We start from the raw sequence: 25,905 nt of genomic DNA on the forward strand, positions 1-25,905 counted from the left end.
TCTTCTCCCCTTAGTCCCTCGATGCAGTGAGCCTGTTGCCAGCAGGTCTCACTGAAAATAAAAAAACCTAAAACTAAACTTTTACTAAGAAGCTCAGGAGAGCCCCTAGTGTGCATCCTTCTCGGCCGGGCACAAAAATCTAACTGAGGCTTGGAGGAGGGTCATAGGGGGAGGAGCCAGTGCACACCAGGTAGTCCTAAAGCTTTACTTTTGTGCCCAGTCTCCTGCGGAGCCGCTATTCCCCATGGTCCTTACGGAGTTCCCAGCATCCACTAGGACGTCAGAGAAAACAACTTTAGGTCTGTTGGGATAAGTTTCTCCTGGCATTATAGTTTGCAAGTGATTTTAGCCCATTCTTCCTTGCAGATTTGCTCCAGGTTGAGGTTGGTTGGACGAAGCTTGTGGAATGCAATTTTCAAATATTGTCACAGATCCTCTAATGTTCATTTTACAACATTCACCTTTTTATTGTTCAGGCACACCAGTGTTGCTCTGGCCCTGTGCTTTTTAGCATTGTCCCGGTGAAAGGTGAGCGCTCTCTCAAACTTTTGTTTTCTAGCGGACTTAGTTTAAGCTGGTCATCTTGCAGTATCTTCCTGTTTTTTGCACCCTCCACTGATCCTTAAAATTTAATGTGATGCCAAGTCCCATATATATATATATATATATATATATATATATATACACATATATATATATATATATATATATATACACATATATATATATATATATATATACACATATATATATATATATATATATATATACACATATACACACACACATATAAACATACACATACACATATATATATATATATATATATATATATATATATATATATATACACACACACACATACACACACACAGGTTGAGTATCCCATATCCAAATATCCGAAATACGGAATATTCCGAAATACGGACTTTTTTGAGCGAGAGTGAGATAGTGAAACTTTTGTTTTCCGATGGCTCAATGTACACAAACTTTGTTTATTACACACAGTTATTACAAATATTGTATTAAATGACCTTCAGGCTGTGTGTATAAGGTGTATATGAATCATAAACGAATTGTGTGAATGTAGACACACTTTGTTTAATGCACAAAGTTATAAAAAATATTGGCTAAAATGACCTTCAGGCTGTGTGTATAAGGTGTATATATAACATAAATGCATTCTGTGCTTAGATTTAGGTCCCATCACCATGATATCTCATTATGGTATGCAATTATTCCAAAATACGGAAAAATCCGATATCCAAAATACCTCTGGTCCCAAGCATTTTGGATAAAGGATACTCAACCTGTATATATATATATATATATATATATATATATATATATATATATATATATATATATATACATACACACACACACATACATACACCACTATCATGTAACCCCCAGCTCTGTCCCGTGTTGAGCTCAATACCCAGAGTCAGCACATGGAGCAGCCCTGCTCCAAGTAAACCGCCAGGAACATTCAGCCACAGTAACTTGCAAAGAGGTGCATGCAGCATCTACACAGAAGAAGGTGCCAGTCAAGGGGCCTTGTGGTGGCAGTGCCTATTCTCCTACCACTGGGAGCACCACGATAGTGCATAGTAGTAGTTATTATCCCTTATTTATATGGCACCACAAGGGTTCCGCAGAGCCTAGCAAAGTACATAAACAAATGAGCAAAACCAGAAAAATAGCAACTTACAGTACAAAACACTGCATGACAACTACACTGTTCATAAGCATTTCTGCATAAGCAGTCATATTAAACATATAAGCAGCAGAAACCAAAGGGATTAGGTGCCATTTTTAGGGAATATGGATTAGATGATCGTGTAAGTAAGGGAAGGAAAAGCAAAGGAAGAGGGCCCTGCTCAAGAGAGCATATATTATAAAGGGGAGGGGCAGATAGACCAGGGTGACACAGATTGGGTAGACAATGAGCATGCGGTAGTGGGTTAGTATGAGCGCTGGGAGAATTAGATAATTTCAGAAGTAGGGAGCAGCATGGGTAAAATCTTGGAGGTGGGAGGAAGTATTCAGTAGGGAGGAGAGATGGCATTCATTTGTGGAGCGAAGAGGGTGGGTTAGAGTGTGAAGGAGATGAGGTCAGATGTAAATGGAGAGGAATGGGTGAGATCTTTGTGAGTGTGAGAAGCCTTAATTGGGGAACATGAGCCAGCGTAGGGTTTGTAGGAGAGGGGAAGCAGATGTAGTATGTTTGGAAACGAAAATGAGCCACGCGGCAGCACTGAGGACAGATTGGAGAGGAGAGAGGTGGGAGTTAAGGTGCATACACATTAGGCCATTTTGAGCTCAAAGTAGCTCACTTTTGGCGTTTTGAGCTCAAAATTTCCTAGTGTGTATGGCCGGGTGGTAAGCCCTGATGCGCACCCTTGCATCATCACTGGTCACCGCTGTCCATCAGCCAGTCCTACCGGCCATGTGAACCACTTTTTCACATCATCGCTCTGCATACACACTGGGCAAAAATGCCAGTGTGTATGCACCTTTAGGGAGGCCAGAGGAGGAGATTACAGTAGTTCAATCTGGAGGTGACCAGTGAGAGGATTAGGGCTTTACGTAGTAACATCCATGGTGAGAATGGATCTAATCCTGGAAATATGGAAATATTTTGGAGATGGAAACAGCAGGACTGCGAAACGTGCTGAATGTGTGGTTTGAAAGAGAGGGAGAAGTCGCAGTTTAGAAGTGTCTGGTAGCTACAGATCACCTGCAATCAACCTAGTGTTCCCTCTAGGCTGTTTCAGCAGGGTGCTGCACCCTGCCCATTTTTGAAATGTGAGAAAGCACCCTGCCCTTTTTCAGTGCACCCTGCCGGACCATAAATCACGCCCTTGTATACAGAATGCAACAGTCAGAGTGCATGTTACAATGTTATTGTCTACTCCTTGCGTATCTCTGAAAGTGGAACACAATTTCTATCCTTAGCGACCCGGATGGCAGATGAGGGACTGTAAATGACGTCACTGCTGTGGCTGCCTGCATATCACAGCACTCTGATAAAGAGGGAAAGAACAGGGTAAGCAGTGAGCATGTACTGCTTACAGTATTTCCCTAGTAGAACAGATTTTATTTTAACCCTCTGCTTAACTTTTCTGTTTTATAACACATACGGATTATAACCACTTCAGCACTGGAGGAGACATTTATTATTATTATCTACTAATGTATATGCTACAGCCGATCTTTCAAGAAGACTGGACATATGCAGTATGGTTCGCAGAACAGATGTTGGGTGTTACATGGGTGTCCTATATGTATGTAGGGATATATGATATCCTAAGGGAAAAATGTATGTACAAAAACTGTAAACATATGCGCTATGCTTTGTGTGCAAAGCGTCACATCAAAAATGTGCCCTTCAAAATAAAAATGTGCCCTCCTCAATGATCAGCACCCTGCCCTTAAAAAAAATCCTAGAGTGAACACTACAACCATATAAATTACTAGTTCTTTTGGCTACCATATCTATCAGGTTGCTCAGAAGACATTATAAGGCAAATGTTGCAAGTTAAAAGGATTTTCCTCTTTGATGTATGGTGAAGGAGGTGGGAGGAGGTTTTAATTATGTTAATGCTTGAAAGAACAATGGACGGACAATGCAGCTGTGCCCTATGCTCCATTAGAGCTGATAACATTCATTATGCTAACAGTCACAATACAGACATTTGAAATGTTGACATGTCAAAATACCGCCATGAGTTTTTTGGTGGGGTTTGTGTCAATGTCGACATGGACACCGTGTAAGTGTACTGCGTCCCCTCGCATGGCTTGCTGCGCTCGGCACACTATTATATTCCCCCTCCAGGTCCACTGGGATGGTAAAGTACGAACAAGTCTGTTTTGGGGCAAAAATCCCTTAAACCGCACGTCTGCATTTTGACATGTCAGCATTTCAAATATCGTATTCTGACTATGTCGGCATTTTGAATATGTCAGCAAAATGAATACTGATATTTTGACCGTGTCAGTAATTTGACTGTAGGTCAATGGCTGCCGGGATTATGACGTCAGTATTGTGTCCATCGGTAAATCAACTGTTACCCGGTAGGACACTGCATTCAACTTATAAACAGGAGAACTGTCATATACCGTAGTATAAATGACTGGATCAAAAACAGGGAACCGCAGAGATGTCCATACATGGGGAAAGGCTAAAGGAGTGGGAATTTTGGAGATTTTGTATACCACACAAGATTGTCTAGAACAGTGCTTAAATGAAGAAAAATGGAATTGTTGCAAAATGATGGATACAAATAAACACAACTGCACCTACAACATTTTTCTGCATAATCTATGAACTAGTCTGTACAAAGTGAGATAAACGGGAAATTCAGCGAGTTTGGCAGTTTTTGTGCAACCTACTTTTTCAGAATGGTTTAGGAGATCCAGTGTCTCTTTCCTGCCCAATTCTGCCTTTTCAAGATTGTGTTTGATATGTTTCAACTCTTCTTGTAATGATGTCATTCGAGCTATTTCATAAGAACAAAGTTTAAAAATACACAACTGTGAAGCAGTATTAAGAGTATATTTGGAAAAGAAAACAAAATTTCTTCAGGTCATTATTATATTAGGTGACATGCTATTGCAACTATGCCAGTAAAGACATTGTTAACATAAAGGATCAAAACCTGTCCATCACTCACAGGTCTTTAACACTACTGAAAGATCAGGGGTTTCCACTTATTTATGAGCTCAGATCTGCTTTGACAACCATTTGCTTGCAATCACATAGCTTTGTTTATGTACAAAGGTTGTCATAGTAACAGTTCTCCAGAAAATGAGGAACACGAGTACAAGGGTCTATCTGCACAACCAGCCGCCACATCAGGCTGCATTTAACAGCAAGTAAAGATTGCCTTTATTTTGTAGGTGCAGATCACTGGCTCCATGAACCTTTTTTAGCTCTTACATTCATGGCAACAGCTTGCAATAACGGGCCAAAAATAAACATTTCAAAAGTGTCAAATGTTATATCCTCTGTTCACAATAAGGTTGGCAGACGATCTGACATACGCAGAGAAACCAGTGTAACAAAATCTGACAGACATAAATGAAACTGCTTTGGGCAACCTCTCCACTCTATCACTCTCCAAGGCTTGAAACAGCTCCACCTCACTGAAATTAAACACTGGCCATTGGTTATATATCTGTACACTGACCTTTCTGCGCCAATTAACTGCTGTATTTATGTGACTTTTAAAGTCTTAATTGGTGTGTAATATAGGGGCAAATGTATTAGACTGGAGAAGTGATAAAGCAGTAATAAGTGGAAAGTGATAATGCACCAGCCAATCATTATGGGTTTGAAAAACGACATTTATGAGCTGATTGGCTGGTGTGTTATCACCTCTCACTTATCACTGCTTTATCACTACTCCAGGCATAATACATCTGACACACTGTTTGAAACTTCCATATTAACAATGTTATTGTTGTGAACATCTAGGCAACTAATGTATATTGGTTTGTGTTAAATGCACTATTGTTTTTTATGTTTGGGTAATGATTCCAGCTGCCTTTGGGAAATAGTTTTCATTATTCTACTAAGCACATACAACTATTTTCTGGTTCCGGTATGAATGGTCGACCAGGTTATGGTCGACAGTCATTAGGTCGACCACTATTGGTCGACATTGACATGGTCGACACATGAAAATGGTCGACACATGAAAGGTCGACATATGAAAAGGTTGACATGAGTTTTTTTACTTTTTTTGGTGTCGTTTTTTGCGTAAAGTGACTGGGAACCCCAATTAGTGCACCGCTTCGCTCGCCATGCTTCGGGCATGGTGCCTTCGCTCCGCTACCGCTTCGCTCGGCACACTTTACCGTTCCAATCGTAGTCCATGTGGATCGTAAAGTATGGAAAAGTTCCCCAAAAGAAAAAAAAAAGGTTAAAAAAACTCATGTCGACCTTTTCATGTGTCGACCATTTTCATGTGTCGACCATGTCAATGTTTACCAATAGTGGTCGACCTAATGACTGTCGACCATAACATGGTCGACCATGTGAACGGATACCCTATTTTCTCACCAACAATAAATATAACATACAATTTAAGGACTGCACCAATTTAGTTACTGTTTCATTTTGGTTAATTTACCTTGTAGATCCCCAATCATCTCTGACCCTTGACTCCTATCCCTCCTTTCCGAATCTAAGGCCGCCTGTAGTTGGAAGAAATCTTTTTCCACCTGTAACTTTGAACTTTCCAACAGCCGACTCCTATCCTGCAGTTCCCGATTTAGCGCTTCTAACTGAGCAATAGTCTTGCTCATCTCACTTTGACTTTTCCGTAGTCTTGCTGCGGTGTCAGACTCCGCCCTTAAGAAATCATTAGCTTCTTCCAACTGGAAATTAAAAAAAAAACATATTTTTGTATTATTTTACTACTGACACAAAACTCCATTATATAGCACCAGCTATGTACAGGTCACCGAGGAAGACAGAAGTCAATCAGTGGGTTAAACTAATTTCCCTTATGATTCCTGCAGCCCAACTCATCCCCATGTCACCGGTAGCAAAGCAAAGAGGATAGGACCACAGCAGCCATTGCAGTTAACATAAGACCAACATTATTGTGCAACGTTGCACTAATTTACATTTAAAGTGCACCGTCACGGAATACACCCAATCATATTAATTTATTTTAAGAAGTATAGATCTTGTATAGTTTTGTTCATTTACACAGTACTCCATTATATGCCCAGACAAATGCAGACCAGATCAAATAGTGGGTCAATCTTTAAAAACGAAAATGTATAACTGAGTAAGTATCACCTGTGCACCTGGCTCATTGAAAGCATGTATATAAATAGATGGAGACATTACACTGCAAGCTAATATAACTTTTTATATTCTATCTATATTACTTTTGTTAATTCTTTCTTTCTGGTTTCCTAGGCCTTCAATGATATAAAAGACTAGCTGTCTGTAGATATAGGGCCTAAATCATAGTTATATGCTATGCATTTGCAGCTGCCTCTTTGTATGCATCTGCTGAGCGAAATATGCAAATGCCTCGGACAGTGAGACACCCACAGACTGCATCACAAATCCTAGCAACTGCGTACAAAATCTGTCACAGATGTGTCGATGATCGACCATCTGAGTTTCCCTATTGTCATGCAGATTGGTTGGCAAACAAACACTAGTACCCTGTTTTCTACTTACTGGATCATAGTCACAGCCTGAGATATACTCCGAAAAAAGTAGCAAAATGTCTCAATTTCTACCTCCCCGAAGCAGTCCCTGTCAATCACTTTGCAAGTAAATCCTCACTGCAAGTTGTTGAGCAGTTATTGGTTAACTGCGCAATGTGTCTAAGTCCTACTACCCATGTGCCAAAGTACCGTGGCACATGGGCAGTAGGACACAGACGCATGCGTAGTTTCCCGATAACTGCTCAACAACTCTGAATCAAACCTGTAGACAACACACCAATAACTTGGATGCTTAATTATCGTCAAGGATAAGCAAAGGTTTAGTGTGCAGCAGCGACATTGCTCTACTACAATGATTACAGCACAGAAGTGTTACACATCAGGATAGAAGGGAACAGCGTTTCCTATATAGCCAGATGAAAACCATCTTTATAGGGAAGGCGGCATTTGAACATTTCTTGTTTAACACATACACCGAACAAGGCAACTACTTACTTGCTTTTGTAATTGTGTTATCTTTTCATTTGTAATATGGGAATTCTGACTTATCTTCTTTAAATCGTCTAACTGGTCTTTTAATGTTGAAACTGTGCAATAAAAAAAAAAAATAAGTAAGAAAACAAGAATAATAGATGAATTAACTTGTTAGAGATCCCAATATAATCACCAGAAATGATTAGTGACTGCTTGTTATCCACAGGACTAGCACCAACAACTTGCTCATGTTCTAATTGTACTGCTGAAGCATTATTGTGCCTTTAAATGGTAATGAAACCCACAGCGGGCAACAAATATATACACAACATGAAATGTGTCAGCATCACTCATTCCATCATTTCTAGGAAATACGTCCAGTGTCAGGTAAAAAGTCCATACGCTGTTTAACAATTACCGCATTCTGAACAATTGCACACACAATGTCAGTAACAATACAATCACATATCCTTGTAACTGAACATGAAACAAATCAGAACTTTTCAGCATAGACATTTTGTAATCTTCTCTAAAAATCTTTCATCATGGTCTCCTAAAAAGGTGATATGGGCCAAAATCAGTCTCCACTCACATACTGTAGATTAACAAGAACTTTCTAACTGGTAATGAAGGCCACATGTGGTTACACAAGTCATATAACTCAAAGAGTAACTCCTACCTACAGAGTACACATTCCTGACACTTACAATGTGCCCAGTAATTCTGGTCAACAAGAGACATTCCGACTTACTAAACTAATTGGTAACTTGCCTTCATTTTCTACATTCCTCCGCTTTTCGCTCTCTTGCTCTGCCTTTCTTTGGTATTCATTCATTCGGTGCTGGAGCATCATTTTTTCCTTCTCAATTTGAGACACGCATGATTCCAGGTTTTTTCTTTGATTGCCCTAAAATTATAAAACCATGAATGATCATGCCTTACATAATAACGTATTTTTAGCTGGTATCAGCATATTTATAACAGCCAGGTGCATGATTATACCCACTCACTCAGTCAGCCAAAATAGCTTGCAATGGGAAGGAAAACATGTAGTTTGGTATGCAAGACATTTAGGTAAAACAAAAAGGATTAATTGTATACATTTAAATACAAATCAATAAGGAATATGAGAAGTATGTTGAGCTCATGTGAAAATATAGAACAAAAAAAAACTAAGGGGGGAGATGTATTAAATCTAGAGCAAGTGAAAGAAATTGGCCATAGCTGCCAATCACTTATCAAATACATTCTATAAATTGATAGCTATAAGGTGACTGGTTGCTATGGGCAACTTCTCCACGGGTCCTCTTTAGCAGGTTTGATATATCTCCCCCTTTGTGATTACAATGTACAGAGCGAGATAAAGCTACTTCTGAAATGGTTACATAGATGGGATGTAGCAGCCATATTACTGTGACAGACAAATCAAGCTTACTTCTTCGTCCAGCTCCTTCATTATCTTGTCAAGCTTAATGTTGGACATCCTCCAAAAAAGAACAAAAACAAACACAATACATTAAAATACAACAGGAGCAGTTTACTACAGTGCACCCAGGTTAGCTTCAATACAAAAAATAACTCTGCTCCATTTGTAATAGTGACCCACATTATTAATTTTATTTTGTGAAGAAGATAGGTCAGAATTTTAAAAACACTAATATTTTAGATTTATTACTTTTACATTAAACAAAAAACAAAACAAAACAAAAAATAAGATTTTACTCACCGGTAAATCTATTTCTCGTAGTCCGTAGTGGATGCTGGGGACTCCGTAAGGACCATGGGGAATAGCGGCTCCGCAGGAGACTGGGCACAGCTAAGAAAGATTTAGGACTACCTGGTGTGCACTGGCTCCTCCCACTATGACCCTCCTCCAGACTTCAGTAAGGATACTGTGCCCGGAAGAGCTGACACAATAAGGAAGGATTTTGAATCCCGGGTAAGACTCATACCAGCCACACCAATCACACCGTATAACTCGTGATAATATACCAAGTTAACAGTATGAACACAACAGAGCCTCTCAAAAGATGGCTCAACAATAACCCTTATAGTTAACAATAACTATATACAAGTATTGCAGACAGTCCGCACTTGGGACAGGCGTCCAGCATCCACTACGGACTACGAGAAATAGATTTACCGGTGAGTAAAATCTTATTTTCTCTGACGTCCTAGTGGATGCTGGGGACTCCGTAAGGACCATGGGGATTATACCAAAGCTCCCAAACGGGCGGGAGAGTGCGGATGACTCTGCAGCAACGAATGAGAGAACTCAAGGTCCTCCTCAGCCAGGGTATCAAATTTGTAGAATTTTGCAAACGTGTTTGCCCCTGACCAAGTAGCAGCTCGGCAAAGTTGTAAAGCCGAGACCCCTCGGGCAGCCGCCCAAGAAGAGCCCACTTTCCTCGTGGAATGGGCTTTTACAGATTTAGGCTGCGGCAGGCCAGCCACAGAATGCGCTAGCTGAATTGTGCTACAAATCCAGCAAGCAATAGTCTGCTTTGAAGCAGGAGCACCCATCTTGTTTGGTGCATACAGGATAAATAGCGAGTCAGTCTTCCTGACTCCAGCCATCCTGGAAACATAAATTTTCAAGGCCCTGACTACGTCCAGTAACTTGGAGTCCTCCAAGTCCCTAGTAGCCGCAGGCACCACGATAGGTTGGTTCAAGTGAAAAGCTGATACCACCTTAGGAAGAAACTGGGGACGAGTCCTCAATTCTGCCCTATCCATATGGAAAATCAAATAGGGGCTTTTACATGACAAAGCCGCCAATTCTGACACACGCCTTGCCGAAGCCAAGGCCAAAAGCATGACCACTTTCCACGTGAGATATTTTAAATCCACGGTTTTGAGTGGCTCAAACCAATGTGACTTTAGGAAACCCAACACCACGTTGAGGTCCCACGGTGCCACTGGAGGCACAAAAGGAGGCTGAATATGCAGCACTCCCTTGACAAATGTCTGAACTTCAGGCAGTGAAGCCAGTTCTTTTTGGAAGAAAATCGACAGAGCCAAAATCTGGACCTTAATGGAACCCAGTTTTAGGCCCATAGTCACCCCTGACTGTAGGAAGTGCAGAAATCGACCTAGCTGGAATTCCTCCGTTGGGGCCTTCCTGGCCTCACACCACGCAACATATTTTCGCCATATGCGGTGATAATGTTGTACGGTTACATCTTTTGTAGCTTTAATAAGCGTAGGAATGACTTCCTCCGGAATACCCTTTTCTTTTAGGATCCGGTGTTCAACCGCCATGCCGTCAAACGCAGCCGCGGTAAGTCTTGGAACAGACAGGGCCCCTGCAGCAGCAGGTCCTGTCTGAGCGGCAGAGGCCATGGGTCCTCTGAGATTAATTCTTGAAGTTCCGGGTACCAAGACCTTCTTGGCCAATCTGGAACAATGAGAATAGTCTTACTCCTCTTTTCTTTATTATCCTCAGTACCTTGGGTATGAGAGGAAGAGGAGGGAACACATAAACCGACCGGTACACCCACGGTGTCACTAGAGCGTCCACAGCTATCGCCTGAGGGTCTCTTGACCTGGCGCAATATTTTTCTAGCTTTTTGTTTAAGCGGGACGCCATCATGTCCACCTGTGGCTTTTCCCAACGGTTTACAATCAGTTGGAAGACTTCTGGATGAAGTCCCCACTCTCCCGGGTGGAGGTCGTGCCTGCTGAGGAAGTCTGCTTCCCAGTTGTCCACTCCCGAAATGAACACTGCTGACAGTGCTAACACGTGATTTTCCGCCCATCGGAGAATCCTTGTGGCTTCTGCCATCGCCGTCCTGCTTCTTGTGCCGCCCTGTCGATTTACATGGGCGACTGCCGTGATGTTGTCTGACTGGATCAGAACCGGCTGGTTTTGAAGCAGGGGCTTTGCTGGACTTAGGGCATTGTAAATGGCCCTCAGTTCCAGAACATTTATGTGTAGGGAAGTCTCCTGACTTGACCAAAGTCCTTGGAAGTTTCTTCCCCGTGTGACTGCATCCCAGCCCCGAAGGCTGGCATCCGTGATCACCAGGAACCAGTCCTGTATGCCGAATCTGCGGCCCTCTCTGAGATGAGCACTCTGCAGCCACCACAGCAGAGACACCCTGGTCCTTGGAGACAGGGTTATCAACCGATGCATCGTAGGAAGCTACCATCTTTCCCAGGACTCGCGTGCAATGATGCACAGACACCTGTTTTGGTTTCAGGAGGCCTCTCACTAGAGACGACAGCTCCTTGGCTTTCTCCTCTGGGAGAAACACTTTTTTCTGGACTGTGTCCAGAATCATCCCCAGGAACAGTAGACGTGTCGCCGGAACCAGCTGAGACTTTGGAATATTCAGAATCCAACCGTGCTGGTGTAGCAGCTCCTGAGATAATGCTACGCCGACCAACAACTGCTCTCTGGACCTCGCCCTTATCAGGAGATCGTCCAAGTATGGGATAATTAAAACTCCCTTTTTCCGAAGGAGTATCATCATTTCGGCCATTACCTTGGTAAATACCCTCGGTGCCGTGGACAGGCCGAACGGCAACGTCTGGAATTGGTAATGACAATCCTGTACCACAAATCTGAGGTACTCCTGGTGAGGATGGTAAATGGGGACATGCAGGTAAGCATCCTTGATGTCCAGAGATACCATGTAATCTCCCTCTTCCAGGCTTGCAATAACCACCCTGAGCGATTCCATCTTGAACTTGAATTTTCTTAAATATGTGTTCAAGGATTTCAAATTTAAAATGGGTCTCACCGAACCGTCCGGTTTCGGTACCACAAACATTGTGGAATAGTAACCCCGTCCTTGTTGAAGTAGGGGCACCTTGACTATCACCTGCTGGGAATACAGCTTGTGAATTGCCTCTAACACAGCCTCCCTTTCTGAAGGAGTCGTTGGTAAGGCAGATTTGAGGAAACGGCGCGGGGGGGGGGGGGGGGGATGTCTCGAATTCCAGCCTGTACCCCTGAGATACCACTTGAAGGATCCAGGGATCTACCTGTGAGCGAGCCCACTGATTGCTGAAGTTTTTGAGACGGCCCCCCACCGTACCTGGCTCCGCCTGCTGAGCCCCAGCGTCATGCGGCGGACTTAGCAGAAGAAGCGGGGGAGGACTTTTGTTCCTGGGAAGTGGCTGTATGCTGCAGCTTTTTTCCCCTACCTCTGCCTCTGGGCAGAAAGGACGCGCCTCTACCCCGTCTGCTCTTTTGGGGGCGAAAGGACTGCACCTGATAATACGGTGCTCTCTTTGGTTGTGAGGGGACATGTGGCAAAAATGCTGACTTCCCAGCTGTTGCTGTGGACACTAAGTCTGAAAGACCATCCCCGAACAACTCCTCACCCTTATAAGGCAAAACTTCCATGTGCCTTTTAGAATCTGCATCACCTGTCCACTGCCGGGTCCATAACCCTCTCCTGGCACAAATGGACAGTGCACTTATTTTTGATGCCAGCCGGCAAATATCCTGTGTGCATCTCTTATGTAAAAGACAGCGTCTTTAATATGCTCTACGTTTAGCAATATAGTGTCCCTGTCTAGGGTGTCAATGTTTTCTGACAGGGAGTCTGACCATGCAGCTGCAGCACTGCACATCCATGCTGAGGCAATAGCTGGTCTCAGTATAATACCAGTGTGTGTATATATAGCTTTCTGGAGAGCCTCCTGCTTTCTGTCAGCAGGTTCCTTTAGGGCGGCCGTATCCTGGGACGGCAGTGCCACCTTTTTTGATAAGCGCGTAAGTGCTTTATCCACCCTAGGGGGTGTTTCCCAACGTGACCTATCCTCTGGCGGGAAAGGGTACGCCATTAGTAATTTTTTTTTAAATTACCAATTTTTTATCGGGGGAAGCCCGCGCTAGTTCACACACTTCATTCAATTCTTCAGAAGGGGGAAAAACTACTGGTAGTTTTTTCTCCCCAAACATAATACCCTTTTTTGTGGTACCTGGGGTCACCTCAGAAATGTGTAAAACATTTTTCATTGCCTCAATCATATAACGAGTGGCCCTATTGGACATTACATTAGTCGCTTCGTCGTCGACACTGGTATCAGTATCGACATCTGTGTCTGCCATCTGAGGTAGCGGGCGTTTTAGAGCCCCTGATGACTTTTGAGACGTCTGGGCAGGCACGGGCTGAGAAGCCGGCTGCCCCGCATTTGGCATGTCGTCAAATTTTTTATGTAAGGAGTCGACACTTTCGTGTAATTCCTTCCACAAGTCCATCCACTCCGGTGTCTGCCCCGCAGGGGGTGACAACACATTTATAGGCACCTGCTCCTCCTCCACAGAAGTCTCCTCATCAAACATGTCGACACAGCCGTACCGACACACCGCACACACACAGGGAATGCTCTAACAGAAGACAGGACCCCACAAAGCCCTTTGGGGAGACAGAGAGTATGCCAGCACACACCAGAGCGCTATATAAATCAGGGATTAACTAAATTATATCACCTTATAGCTGCTATATGTATATTGCGCCTAAATTTAGTGCCCCCCCTCTCTTTTTTACCCTTTTCTGTAGTGTAGACTGCAGTGGAGAGCCAGGGAGCTTCCTTCCAGCGGAGCTGTGAGGGAGAAATGGCGCCAGTGTGCTGAGGGAGATAGCTCCGCCCCTTTTTCGGCTGACTTTTCTCCCGCTTTTTTATGGATTCTGGCAGGGGTATTTATCACATATATAGCCTCTGGGGCTATATATTGTGATATATTTGCCAGCCAAGGTGTATTTATTGCTTCTCAGGGCGCCCCCCCCCAGCGCCCTGCACCCTCAGAGACCGGAGTGTGAAGTGTGTATGAGGAGCAATGGCGCACAGCTGCAGTGCTGTGCGCTACCTTGGTGAAGACTGATGTCTTCTGCCGCCGATTTTCCGGATTCTTCTTGCTTCTGGCTCTGTAAGGGGGCCGGCGGCGCGGCTCCGGGACCGAACACCAATGGCCGGTTCCATGCGGTCGATCCCTCTGGAGCTAATGGTGTCCAGTAGCCTAAGAAGCCCAAGCTACCACCAGTTAGGTAGGTTCGCTTCTTCTCCCCTTAGTCCCTCGCTGCAGTGAGTCTGTTGCCAGCAGATCTCACTGTAAAATAAAAAACCTAAAATATACTTTCTCTCTAGGAGCTCAGGAGAGCCCCTAGTGTGCATCCAGCTCAGCCGGGCACAGGATTCTAACTGAAGTCTGGAGGAGGGTCATAGTGGGAGGAGCCAGTGCACACCAGGTAATCCTAAATCTTTCTTAGCTGTGCCCAGTCTCCTGAGGAGCCGCTATTCCCCATGGTCCTTACGGAGTCCCCAGCATCCACTAGGATGTCAGAGAAACAGGTAAATGTATTTTATGCTGTGAAACTTGAGCTGGGGGGTTGCACATAGCATGACATATCTATATTTGGATACAAAGTGAAAGTGAAACTTTGGTTTGTCCAGTATACCTCCTCCTAGGATCATGCAAAACTAGTGCAACCAACCTGCTGTCATCAGTGGAAGATTTAAGTGTTTCTTATTATAAATCTTAAAAGGGATCCTTCAATCAGAAGACGTTTATAAAATATATAGTTTGGATAACTCATTCTTCATTTCCCCTGACCATTATTTGCAGATTTGGAAGTGGCTCCCTAACCATATTCTGTTTACTTACCTTCCTATAATGGGGGGTATCCAATTATCCAGAATCCGTTTTCGCCTGGTGAAAACGGCAGGATATCGCAATTAATGACCGATGCTCATTAGCGTGGTATAATATTACAGGTTGTTTTCATCGGGCGAAAACACATGTGATCAGGGAGAACTCCCTGAAGTCCCATGTATTATTGCAGCTCCTAAGGCACACAAAGCAAAAGCCACGATAAATAGCGTCATCGGGGATGGAGGAGCATGCCGCATTGGGGCTAATAGGATAGCCTCTGGTGATACAATTACCCACGGTCATCAACCGCGGGAAATTGGATACCTCCCAATGAAATGGATAAAAAATAAGAACACACATAAAAACCTTTAAGTGGGGTTGTCTACTTTGGGCAGCTACTCCTTTATCAATCATGAACCCAGGAATCTACACCGTAACGCTATAATCCAGGTAATATTTTACCTGCACTTCTGTTCCATCTCATCCTTTAGCTGCATCTCATTATGTAGCTGCTCTTCAAGTTGATATATGCTCTTCTGCAAGATCTCCACCTCCAAAAACATAAAACAAAAAAAATACAGCTATAGCTTTGTAAACCGTAAAATAAAGCAATATGTAAAATATATTAAGTAGCCAGTGTAGTTGAACTAAACTCAGAAAAAAGCCTAACTTAGATTCACAAGTGAATGTTACATTTAAAATCTATGGACATATCAGCGATCAGAGGGGTCGGGGGTAGACTACGTCCTACCTAGCTCAACTCATTCATCTCATGGCAGCAGACTTACCAGGTTTTTATCTGCTTTAGAGCTGGATCTATTGTCATCAGTGTTTGTTGCAGGATCAGCTAAATACCTGCAACACAATAACAGCAATCAGTGTATGGCGAGTTCTTTGAAGCAATTTGTCACAGCATCTCTCTCTTATACATACACTGGAAGGATGCTGTCTATTAACTTACTGCCGGTTACTGTAGTATGTGAATCCTACAAAAGGAAGCTGGTTCCCCACAAACGCCTTCGGTATAGGAAAGGTTTCCTCTTCTCCTTTGTCTTCCTCCAAATCATCAAAATTACTTGTGTCAATGTCACTGGTCAAGTCTGGTACAACTGGAGCTACAGCTTAAAAAAAACAAAAAAACAAAAACAAAAATCCCTTTTTATGCGGAAGACTCCATACTGATCCTACTGCAGGCATCACTACATTAGTTTCATATTAGATTTCCTTATCAGAATGGCATAATCCCACTGCAGCTGGTATGAGGATAACAAAAGTCAGCGCTTGCTACACACAGTGTAACTGCATAACTGGTGTACAGCTGGTTAGAAGACATGAGCAAACAGCTGGCCAACTGGGTTCTAGGCATAGATATATTCACCCTCGTCAGAAGTAATTTGGTGAATCGCTTCTACACCCAAGCAGAACAGCACTGGTGTAAGACAGTCACAATTCTTCACTCTCCAAACTATGCATTAGTCTATTCTACTGGAGGGGACCTAAGTCATTTTTTTATTCTAGCACCCAACATGTCAAAGAGCACACAGCTCTCGTAATACAAAAGATCAGCACATACACTTCTCTGGCAAAACTGACCATTAGAGGAAGAGGCAGAGCTAATGGAACGACTGTCATGGAAACAGTTGGGGTCCCAAACAATGCAACCTTGCTAGATGTTTAGGGGGTGAGGAGAGGGTTCCTCTGTAGTTTTAGGATTTGGGTGGAGTTTTTCTTTAAATCCTGCTAATAAACAAAAAGCTCTCATGAACTGCAAGACTTGTTTTTTAAAACTGAGGATATATTCCTTTCTATGATCCTTCGAAAGAACCAAGAGAGATGGCGCTAAATGTCCTCCTCTCAGAAGATAGGGCGCTGTATGATGTGCTAACTCACCCTCACTGCATCTGACTAGAGCCTATTCAATTGCACCAACAAACACAGGATAGCAGAAGAGGAGAAGCAATAGAACACTTTCTGGACAGAAAGGTTTGTATGCTCCATTAAAACTGGGATCAAGTGATTTAAAACCCTACAAAAAATTCATTTAAAAATACATATCTCCATGAACGCAAAGGGTCTCAAAGCTGGAATTTCCAAACTCAACAAGAAAGAGCAATGCTTGTGGAGAAACGGCCATCTAGAGGCCATTTCTTTCCAAGACTATCTCTGACGAAGCAAAGCGAATGCTGCAATTAGTAGTAAAGTGGTACAGAAGTCAATACAGGTTGAGTATCCCATATCCAAATATTCCGAAATACGGAATATTCCGAAATACGGACTTTTTTGAGTGAGAGTGAGATACTGAAACCTTTGTTTTTGATGGCTCAATGTACACAAACTTTGTTTAATACACAAAGTTATTAAAAATATTGTATTAAATTACCTTCAGACTGTATATATAAGGTGTATATGAAACATAAATGAATTGTGTGCATGTACACACACTTTGTTTAATGCACAAAGTTATAAAAAAATATTGGCTAAAATTACCTTCAGGCTGTGTGTATATGGTGTATATGTAACATAAATGCATTCTGTGCTTAGATTTAGGTCCCATCACCATGATATCTCATTATGGTATGCAATTATTCCAAAATACGGAAAAATCCAATATCCAGAATACCTCTGGTCCCAAGCATTTTGGATAAGGGATACTCAACCTGTATCAACTTAAAATGCTCCTGTAACCAAGACACACTGGAGGCAGTTGTTCTGTCAGTCCATGAATTTAGTAAGAATCACAGAAATAATTACTGCACTGCATGACTAATATTCAAGTGAAACGGATTAATAACATAAAGATAAGTTACATTCTAATCAAAATGGTTCAACATTCTTTAAGTGTTCAATTATTGAGTTTAATCAAGTACCACTAGCTGGGGAAATATCAAATGTAACTGGGTCACTTAAGTGGATTCATTATTAGCAAATGCATCACTATACAGTGAGGAAAAGGGTTACACATGAAAGACGTGAAGGCCCGCCCAAAGCGTTCAATTACATATAAAAAAAACAACAACTAAAAACCATAATTTGGTCAGTTCTCTATACTTACTATCTCGAAGAGTCTCCCACGCCCATTGATCATTTTTGAAGAAAAGATGCCTTTTAATCTCTTCAACACCATTTCGACCCAACCGAATCTCCCTGCACAAGAAAGATATTTCATGTTCTATTCCATATGCATTTTTCATTAGTAAACTACTATATACAATGAAAAGGCAAGTTACTGTAACTACACCAACAAAATAAGGTCGAATTCAGGAGACTTTTCATGAAATTCAGAAGCTAAAATTAACTTCTACGGTGCCAGAGAACATACATGTCTATTGACAACAGAAAAATGACCTCCAAAAATCTAGAACCAGCAGTAGTTTGGATACAATACAAACCACCATCAAGTATATTCTATTAATAAAAGTTAAAAGGGGGAAAATAAAATTGTTCAAGGCTGTTTATCTAAAGAATAAGCACAGCATTTTTCAAGTTACATTACATTGTACTCTATGTTTCGTATTTTAATTTAATGAGGTGTTACAATGTTTGTTAGACCCAATTACACACAATTCATGGATGGCAAACATTTCCTTACAAAGGCACGTCAGTTGTTTTAATCAGCTTACATACAGTATGCTCTGAACTTTATATAAAAATGACACAGAAGCAAACAGTGATTTCAAATACATTAAATGTTCCTTGCAAATCTGGGTATATAGATTTTATCTGTGTGTAGAAGACGTTGTGTCTGCTGCTGCCTTATAAGGCTTTCCATTACAGTGCAGCAAAAACAAAACATTTTAAATTTAAAGATTTTAGTTGAAAAAGGAGATTTATGGTAGACTTACCATGGTTAAATCTCTTTCTGCGAGGTACACTGGGTTCCACAGGGAATACATTGGGGTGTAGAGATCGATCTTGATCCAGAGGCACCAACAGGCTAAAGCTTTAGACTGTCCCAGGATGCATTGCGGGGCCTCCTCTATATAACGCCACCTCCAGGAACTGGAGCTCAGTTTTAGTTAACCAGCCAATGCAGAAGCAGGTAAAAGAGAAGGCAGATGTTAGTCACATAGAACCACGTTCTCACGACAGGAGAAGGGACCAGCGGCTAATGCCATACAAACCCAAAGAAGCCAAGTGCGTCAGGGTGGGCGCCCTGTGGAACCCAGTGTACCTCGCAGAAAGAGATTTAACCATGATAAGTCTACCATAAATGTCCTTTTCTGTAGCGGGGTACATGGTGTTCCACAGGGAATACATCGGGGATGTCCTAAAGCAGTTCCTCAAGGGAGGGGACGCACCTTAGCGGGTATAAGAAACCGGCATCCAAAGGAAGCATCGTGGGAGGCGGACGTATCAAGGCACAGAACCTAATGAACGTGTTCACTGAGGACCACGTAGCCAACTTGCACAATTGTTCTGCGGACGCGCCACATCGAGCCGCCCAAGAAGGTCCAACAGACCAAGTAGAATGTGCCTAAATAGCAGCAGGAGCCGGGAGCCCAGCCTGCGCATAAGCTTGTGCAATCACCATTCTAATCCATATGGCCAAGGTCTGCTTATTCGCAGGCCAGCCACGTTTGTGGAAACCAAAAAGTACAAAGAGGGTATCTGACCTCCGAATAGAGGCAGTCCTCTTCACATAAACGCAGAGAGCCCGTACAACATCCAAAGACCCCTCTTTGGAGGACAAGTCGGAAGATATGAAGGCCAGAACCACAATCTCCTGGATAAGGTAAAAAAGATGACACCACCTTAGGCAAATAACCGGGACGATTTCGGAGAACTGAGCGGTCACGATGAAAAATCAAAAAGGGTGGGCGACAGGACAAAGCGACTAAGTCCGATACCCTTCTGGCAGAAGCAATAGCCAATAAGAAAAGGACCTTGGCTGTGAGCCATTTAAGGTCCACTGACTCAAGAGGTTCCCATGGAGCCACAGGAGGGACATAGGGAGGCTGAATCCGCAGTATGCCGTGAGTGAATGTATGAATGTCAGGTATAGACTCAAGTTTTCTCTGAAGCCACACCGACAAGGCAGAGATGTGAACCTTGAGGGAGGCCAGACGAAGTCCTAAATCCAGGCCTTGTTGCAAAAAAGCCAGAAGTCTGGAAGTACTAAACTTGTAAGCATTGTAATTCTTAGCAGCACATCAGGTGTAGTAAGAACTCCACACCCGATAATAAATCCGTGCAGAAGACGGTGTGTGGGCCTTTAACATAGTTTGAATAACCACCTCGGAGAATCGTTTGGCCCTCAGGAGAGAAGAGCCACGCCATGAAAGCCAGACTGGCCAAGTCCGGGTAGACACAATGGCCCTGAACGAGGAGGTCTGGGTGTTGAGGAAGTAGAAGAGGTCGCTCTATCGATAGACCCTGCAGGTCTGAGAACCAATGCCGTCTGGGCCACGCTGGAGCGACTAGAAGTAGTATTCCTCCTTCTTGCTTGAACTTCCGTAGTACTCTGAGCAGGAGAGACACTCGAGGGAACACGTAGGGCAGCCAAAAGTTCCATGGAATTGCCAGAGCGTCCATAAATGCTGCTTGAGGATCCCTTGTTCTTGATCCGAAGACCGGAACTTTGTGATTGTGTCGTGACGCCATCAGGTCCACATCTGGTAGATCCCACTTGTCCACTAGGAGTTGAAATACTTCCTGATGAAGACTCCACTCACCGGCATGTACTTCCTGACAACTGAGGAAATCCACTTCCCAGTTGAGGACTCCCGGAATGAACACGGCTGATAATGCTGGCAGATGGCGTTCCTCCCAACAAAAGGATTTTTGACACTTCCATCATTGCCATGTGGCTTTGAGTGCTGCCTTGATGGTTTATGTACGCCACCGTGGTGGCGTTGTCTGATTGTACTTGAACAGGCCTGTTCTGTACCAGAGGCAGGGCCAGTGTCAAGTCATTGAACACTGCCCGCAATTCCAGAATGTTTATCGGGAGGAGAGATTCCTCCTTGGTCCACCGACCCTGGAGCGCCCCAACCCCTCAGACTGGCGTCCATAGTCAGTAGGACCCAGTTGGGGATCCAGAAGGGATGGCCTTTACTCAATTGTTGGTCCTGTAGCCACCAGTTCAGAGACAGGCGAACCTCCGGAGTCAAGGAGATCATTTGAGACCTGATCTGATGAGGCAGGCCATCCCACTTGGAAAGGATTAACCTCTGTAGAGGGCGGGAATGAAATTGAGCGTACTCCACCATATCGACACTCTTGGGCGAGAGAGGAAGCATCTGATACTGTCCTGAAGCTTCAAGACTTTCTCTGGAGACAGAAACAGTCACTGGCTGTGTGTGTCCAGCAGTGCACCCAGGTGCACCATGCTCTGAGCAGGGACCAGCGAGGACTTCTTCCAGTTGACGAGCCACCCGTGGGCTTGTAGGAAGTTTACCGTCAGTTGTAGATGACTGAGGAGGACATCTTGGGAGTTCACCAGGATCAGCAAGGTGTTCAGATTCGGCAGGATTCTGATTCCCTGACGACACAGATGAGCCGTCATCACGGCCATAACCTTGGTGAAGATCCGAGGGGCCGTGTCCAGTCCAAATGGAAGAGCCTGGAACTGATCATGAAGGTTGCCAATAGCAAACCGCAGATATTGCTGATGCGATATGGCAATAGGTATATGCAGATAGGCATCTTGCATATCCAGGGATACCATATAATCTCCGTGTTCCATGGCCAGTACAATCGAGCGCAGCATTTCCATATGGAACTTGGAGACTTCTCACAAATTTGTTCAGTGATTTGAGGTTGAGAATAGGCTGGAAAGACCCATTGGGTTTTGGGACTAGAAACAGGGTCGAGTAGTATCCCCTGCATCTCTGTGACAGGGGTACCGGCACTACCACTCCTGTATCTAGGAGGGAACACAAAACCAAATGTAGAGCTTGCGACTTCAACGGTTCCGAAGGGATAACCGTCGTTCGGAACTGGCGAGGACGTCTCTTGAAAGAGACTGCGTACCCTTGAGAGATGACTTCTCGCACCTGTGCGTCTGAAGTGGTCTTTAACTAGACCTGGGTGAATTGCAGAAGTCGGCCTCCCACCCTGGAATACACCAGGGGGAGGCCCACCATGTCATACAGCAGGCTTGTCTTGTTTGGAAGCAGGCTGACGGGCAGCCCAGGATTGTTTTGCTTTGGGCTTTGTGGTTTTGGGAGCACAAGCTTGTCTCGGGTATGCCTGACCTTTTGCTTTCCCTTGAGGTCGAAAGGAACGAAAAGTGGTACCCTTTGCCTTCTGTGCAGAAGGATTGACAAAAAAAAAAAGAATTTACTCACCGGTAATTCTATTTCTCGTAGTCCGTAGTGGATGCTGGGGACTCCGTAAGGACCATGGGGAATAGACGGCTCCGCAGGAGACTGGGCACATCTAAAGAAAGATTTAGGTCTATCTGGTGTGCACTGGCTCCTCCCCCTATGACCCTCCTCCAAGCCTCAGTTAGGACACTGTGCCCGGAAGAGCTGACACAATAAGGAAGGATTTTGAATCCCGCGTAAGACTCATACCAGCCACACCAATCACACCGTATAACTCGTGATAGGAACCCCGGTTAACAGCATGATAACAACGGAGCCTCTGAACAGATGGCTCGCAATAACAACCCGATTTGTGTAACACTAACTATTTACAAGTATTGCAGACAATCCGCACTTGGGATGGGCGCCCAGCATCCACTACGGACTACGAGAAATAGAATTACCGGTGAGTAAATTCTTATTTTCTCTGACGTCCTAGTGGATGCTGGGGACTCCGTAAGGACCATGGGGATTATACCAAAGCTCCCAAACGGGCGGGAGAGTGCGGATGACTCTGCAACACCGAATGAGAGAACTCCAGGTCCTCCTCAGCCAGGGTATCAAATTTGTAGAATTTTGCAAACGTGTTTGCCCCTGACCAAGTAGCAGCTCGGCAAAGTTGTAAAGTCGAGACCCCTCGGGCAGCCGCCCAAGATGAGCCCACCTTCCTTGTGGAATGGGCTTTTACAGATTTAGGCTGCGGTAATCCCACCGCAGAATGCGCCAGCTGAATTGTGCTACAAATCCAGCGCGCGATAGTCTGCTTAGAAGCAGGAGCACCCAGTTTGTTGGGTGCATACAGGATAAACAGCGAGTCAGTTTTCCTGACTCCAGCCGTCCAGGAAACATAAATTTTCAGGGCCCTGACTACGTCCAGTAACTTGGAATCCTCCAAGTTCTTAGTAGCCGCAGGCACCACAATAGGCTGGTTCAAGTGAAACGCTGATACCACCTTCGGGAGAAACTGAGGACGAGTCCTCAACTCTGCCCTATCCATATGGAAAATCAGATAAGGGCTTTTATAGGACAAAGCCGCCAATTCTGACACACGCCTGGCCGAAGCCAGGGCCAACAGCATGACTACTTTCCACGTGAGATATTTCAAATCCACAGTCTTAAGTGGTTCAAACCAATATGATTTCAGGAACTCCAAAACCACATTGAGATCCCAAGGTGCCACTGGGGGCACAAAAGGAGGCTGAATATGCAGAACTCCTTTGACAAAAGTCTGAACTTCAGGCAGTGAAGCCAGTTCTTTCTGGAAGAAAATCGACAGGGCCGAAATCTGGACCTTAATGGACCCCAATTTGAGGCCCAACGTCACCCCTGCTTGCAGGAAATGCAGGAATCGACCCAGTTGAAATTCCTCCGTTGGGGCCTTCCTGGCCTCACACCAAGCAACATATTTCCGCCAAATGCGGTGATAATGTTTTGCGGTGACATCCTTCCTGGCTTTGATCAGGGTAGGGATGACTTCCTCCGGAATGCCCTTTTCCTTCAGGATCCGGTGTTCAACCGCCATGCCGTCAAACGTAGCCGCGGTAGGTCTTGGAACAGACAGGGCCCCTGCTGCAGCAGGTCCTGTCTGAGCGGCAGAGGCCAAGGGTCCTCTGAAAGCATCTCTTGAAGTTCCGGGTACCAAGCTCTTCTTGGCCAATCCGGAACCACGAGTATAGTTTTCACTCCTCGCCTTCGTATTATTCTCAGTACCTTGGGAATGAGAGGCAGAGGAGGAAACACATAAACCGACTGGTACACCCACGGTGTTACTAGAGCGTCCACAGCGATCGCCTGAGGGTCCCTTGACCTGGCACAATATCTTTTTAGCTTTTTGTTGAGGCGGGACGCCATCATGTCCACCTGTGGTCTTTCCCACCGGTTTACCAGCATTTGGAAGACTTCTGGATGAAGTCCCCATTCTCCCGGGTGGAGGTCGTGCCTGCTGAGGAAGTCTGCTTCCCAGTTGTCCACTCCCGGAATGAACACTGCTGTCAGTGCTAACGCATGATGTTTCCGCCCATCGGAGAATTCTTGTGGCTTCTGCCATTGCCCTCCTGCTTCTTGTGCCGCCCTGTCTGTTTACATGGGCGACCGCCGTGATGTTGTCTGATTGGATCAGTACCGGCTGGTTCTGAAGCAGGGGCCTTGCTTGGCTTAGGGCATTGTAAATGGCCCTTAGCTCTAGAATATTTATGTGAAGCGAAATCTCCTGATTTGACCACAGTCCTTGGAAATTTCTTCCCTGTGTGACTGCGCCCCAGCCCCGAAGGCTGGCATCCGTGGTCACAAGGACCCAGTCCTGTATTCCGAATCTGCGGCCCTCTAGTAGATGAGCCCTCTGCAGCCACCACAGCAGCGACACCCTGGTCCTTGCCGACAGGGTTATCCGCTGTTGCATCTGGAGATGGGACCCGGACCATTTGTCCAACAGGTCCCACTGGAAAGTCCTTGCGTGGAACCTTCTGAATGGAATTGCTTCGTACGAAGCTACCATTTTTCCCAGGACTCGTGTGCATTGATGTACCGACACCTGTCCCAGTTTTAGGAGGTCTCTGACTAGAGATGACAACTCCTCGGCTTTTTCCACTGGAAGAAACTTTTTTCTGGTCTGTGTCCAGAATCATTCCCAGGAACAGAAGACGTGTCGTCGGGACCAGCTGTGACTTTGGAATATTGAGAATCCAGCCGTGCTGTTGTAGCACTTCCCTGCTACCCCCACTACCAACTGTTCCTTGGACCTCGCCTTTATCAGGAGATCGTCCAAGTACGGGATAATTAAAACTCCCTTCTTGCGAAGGAGTATCATCATTTCGGCCATTACCTTGGTAAAGACCCTCGGTGCCGTGGATAACCCAAACGGCAGCGTCTGGAACTGATAGTGACAGTCCTGTACCACAAATCTGAGGTACTCCTGGTGAGGAGGGTAAATGGGGACATGCAGGTAGGCATCCTTGATGTCCAGGGAGACCATGTAATCCCCCTCGTCCAGGCTCGCAATAACCGCCCTGAGCGATTCCATCTTGAACTTGAACCTTTTGATATAAGTGTTCAAGGATTTTAAATTTAAGATGGGTCTCACCGAACCGTCCGGTTTCGGTACCACAAACATTGTGGAATAGTAACCCTTCCCTTGCTGAAGGAGGGGTACCTTGACAATCACTTGCTGTGAATACAGTTTTTGGATAGCCACCAACACTGCCTCCCTGGCAGAGGGAGTTGCTGGTCTGGCAGATTTTAGAAAACGGCGGGAGGGGACGTCTCGAATTCCAGCCTGTACCCCTGAGATACTACTTGGAAGGGCCCAGGGATCCACCTGTG

At 44.4% G+C, this 25,905-nt stretch overlaps 1 protein-coding gene across 2 annotated transcripts in view; it reads right to left on the bottom strand.

Moving 5' to 3' along the window:
• Window positions 1–25,905, bottom strand: part of ROCK1 (Rho associated coiled-coil containing protein kinase 1) — a 294,513-nt gene that overhangs the window by 68,941 nt on the left and 199,667 nt on the right. For both annotated transcript variants that reach the window (XR_010177843.1, XM_063923571.1), the window contains exons 9-17: window positions 18,333–18,424; window positions 16,242–16,401; window positions 16,069–16,135; window positions 15,743–15,831; window positions 9,110–9,158; window positions 8,446–8,581; window positions 7,696–7,787; window positions 6,141–6,387; window positions 4,399–4,505 (exon numbers count right to left, since the gene is read on the bottom strand). Coding sequence is in view for 1 of the 2 variants with exons in the window: in XM_063923571.1 (XP_063779641.1) it covers window positions 4,399–4,505; window positions 6,141–6,387; window positions 7,696–7,787; window positions 8,446–8,581; window positions 9,110–9,158; window positions 15,743–15,831; window positions 16,069–16,135; window positions 16,242–16,401; window positions 18,333–18,424 (1,039 nt within the window). In the remaining variant the exon portion in view is untranslated. The remainder of the gene's footprint in view (window positions 1–4,398; window positions 4,506–6,140; window positions 6,388–7,695; window positions 7,788–8,445; window positions 8,582–9,109; window positions 9,159–15,742; window positions 15,832–16,068; window positions 16,136–16,241; window positions 16,402–18,332; window positions 18,425–25,905) is intronic.

This window comes from Pseudophryne corroboree, chromosome 5 (genome assembly GCF_028390025.1).
Source record: "Pseudophryne corroboree isolate aPseCor3 chromosome 5, aPseCor3.hap2, whole genome shotgun sequence".
NCBI lineage: Eukaryota > Metazoa > Chordata > Amphibia > Anura > Myobatrachidae > Pseudophryne > Pseudophryne corroboree.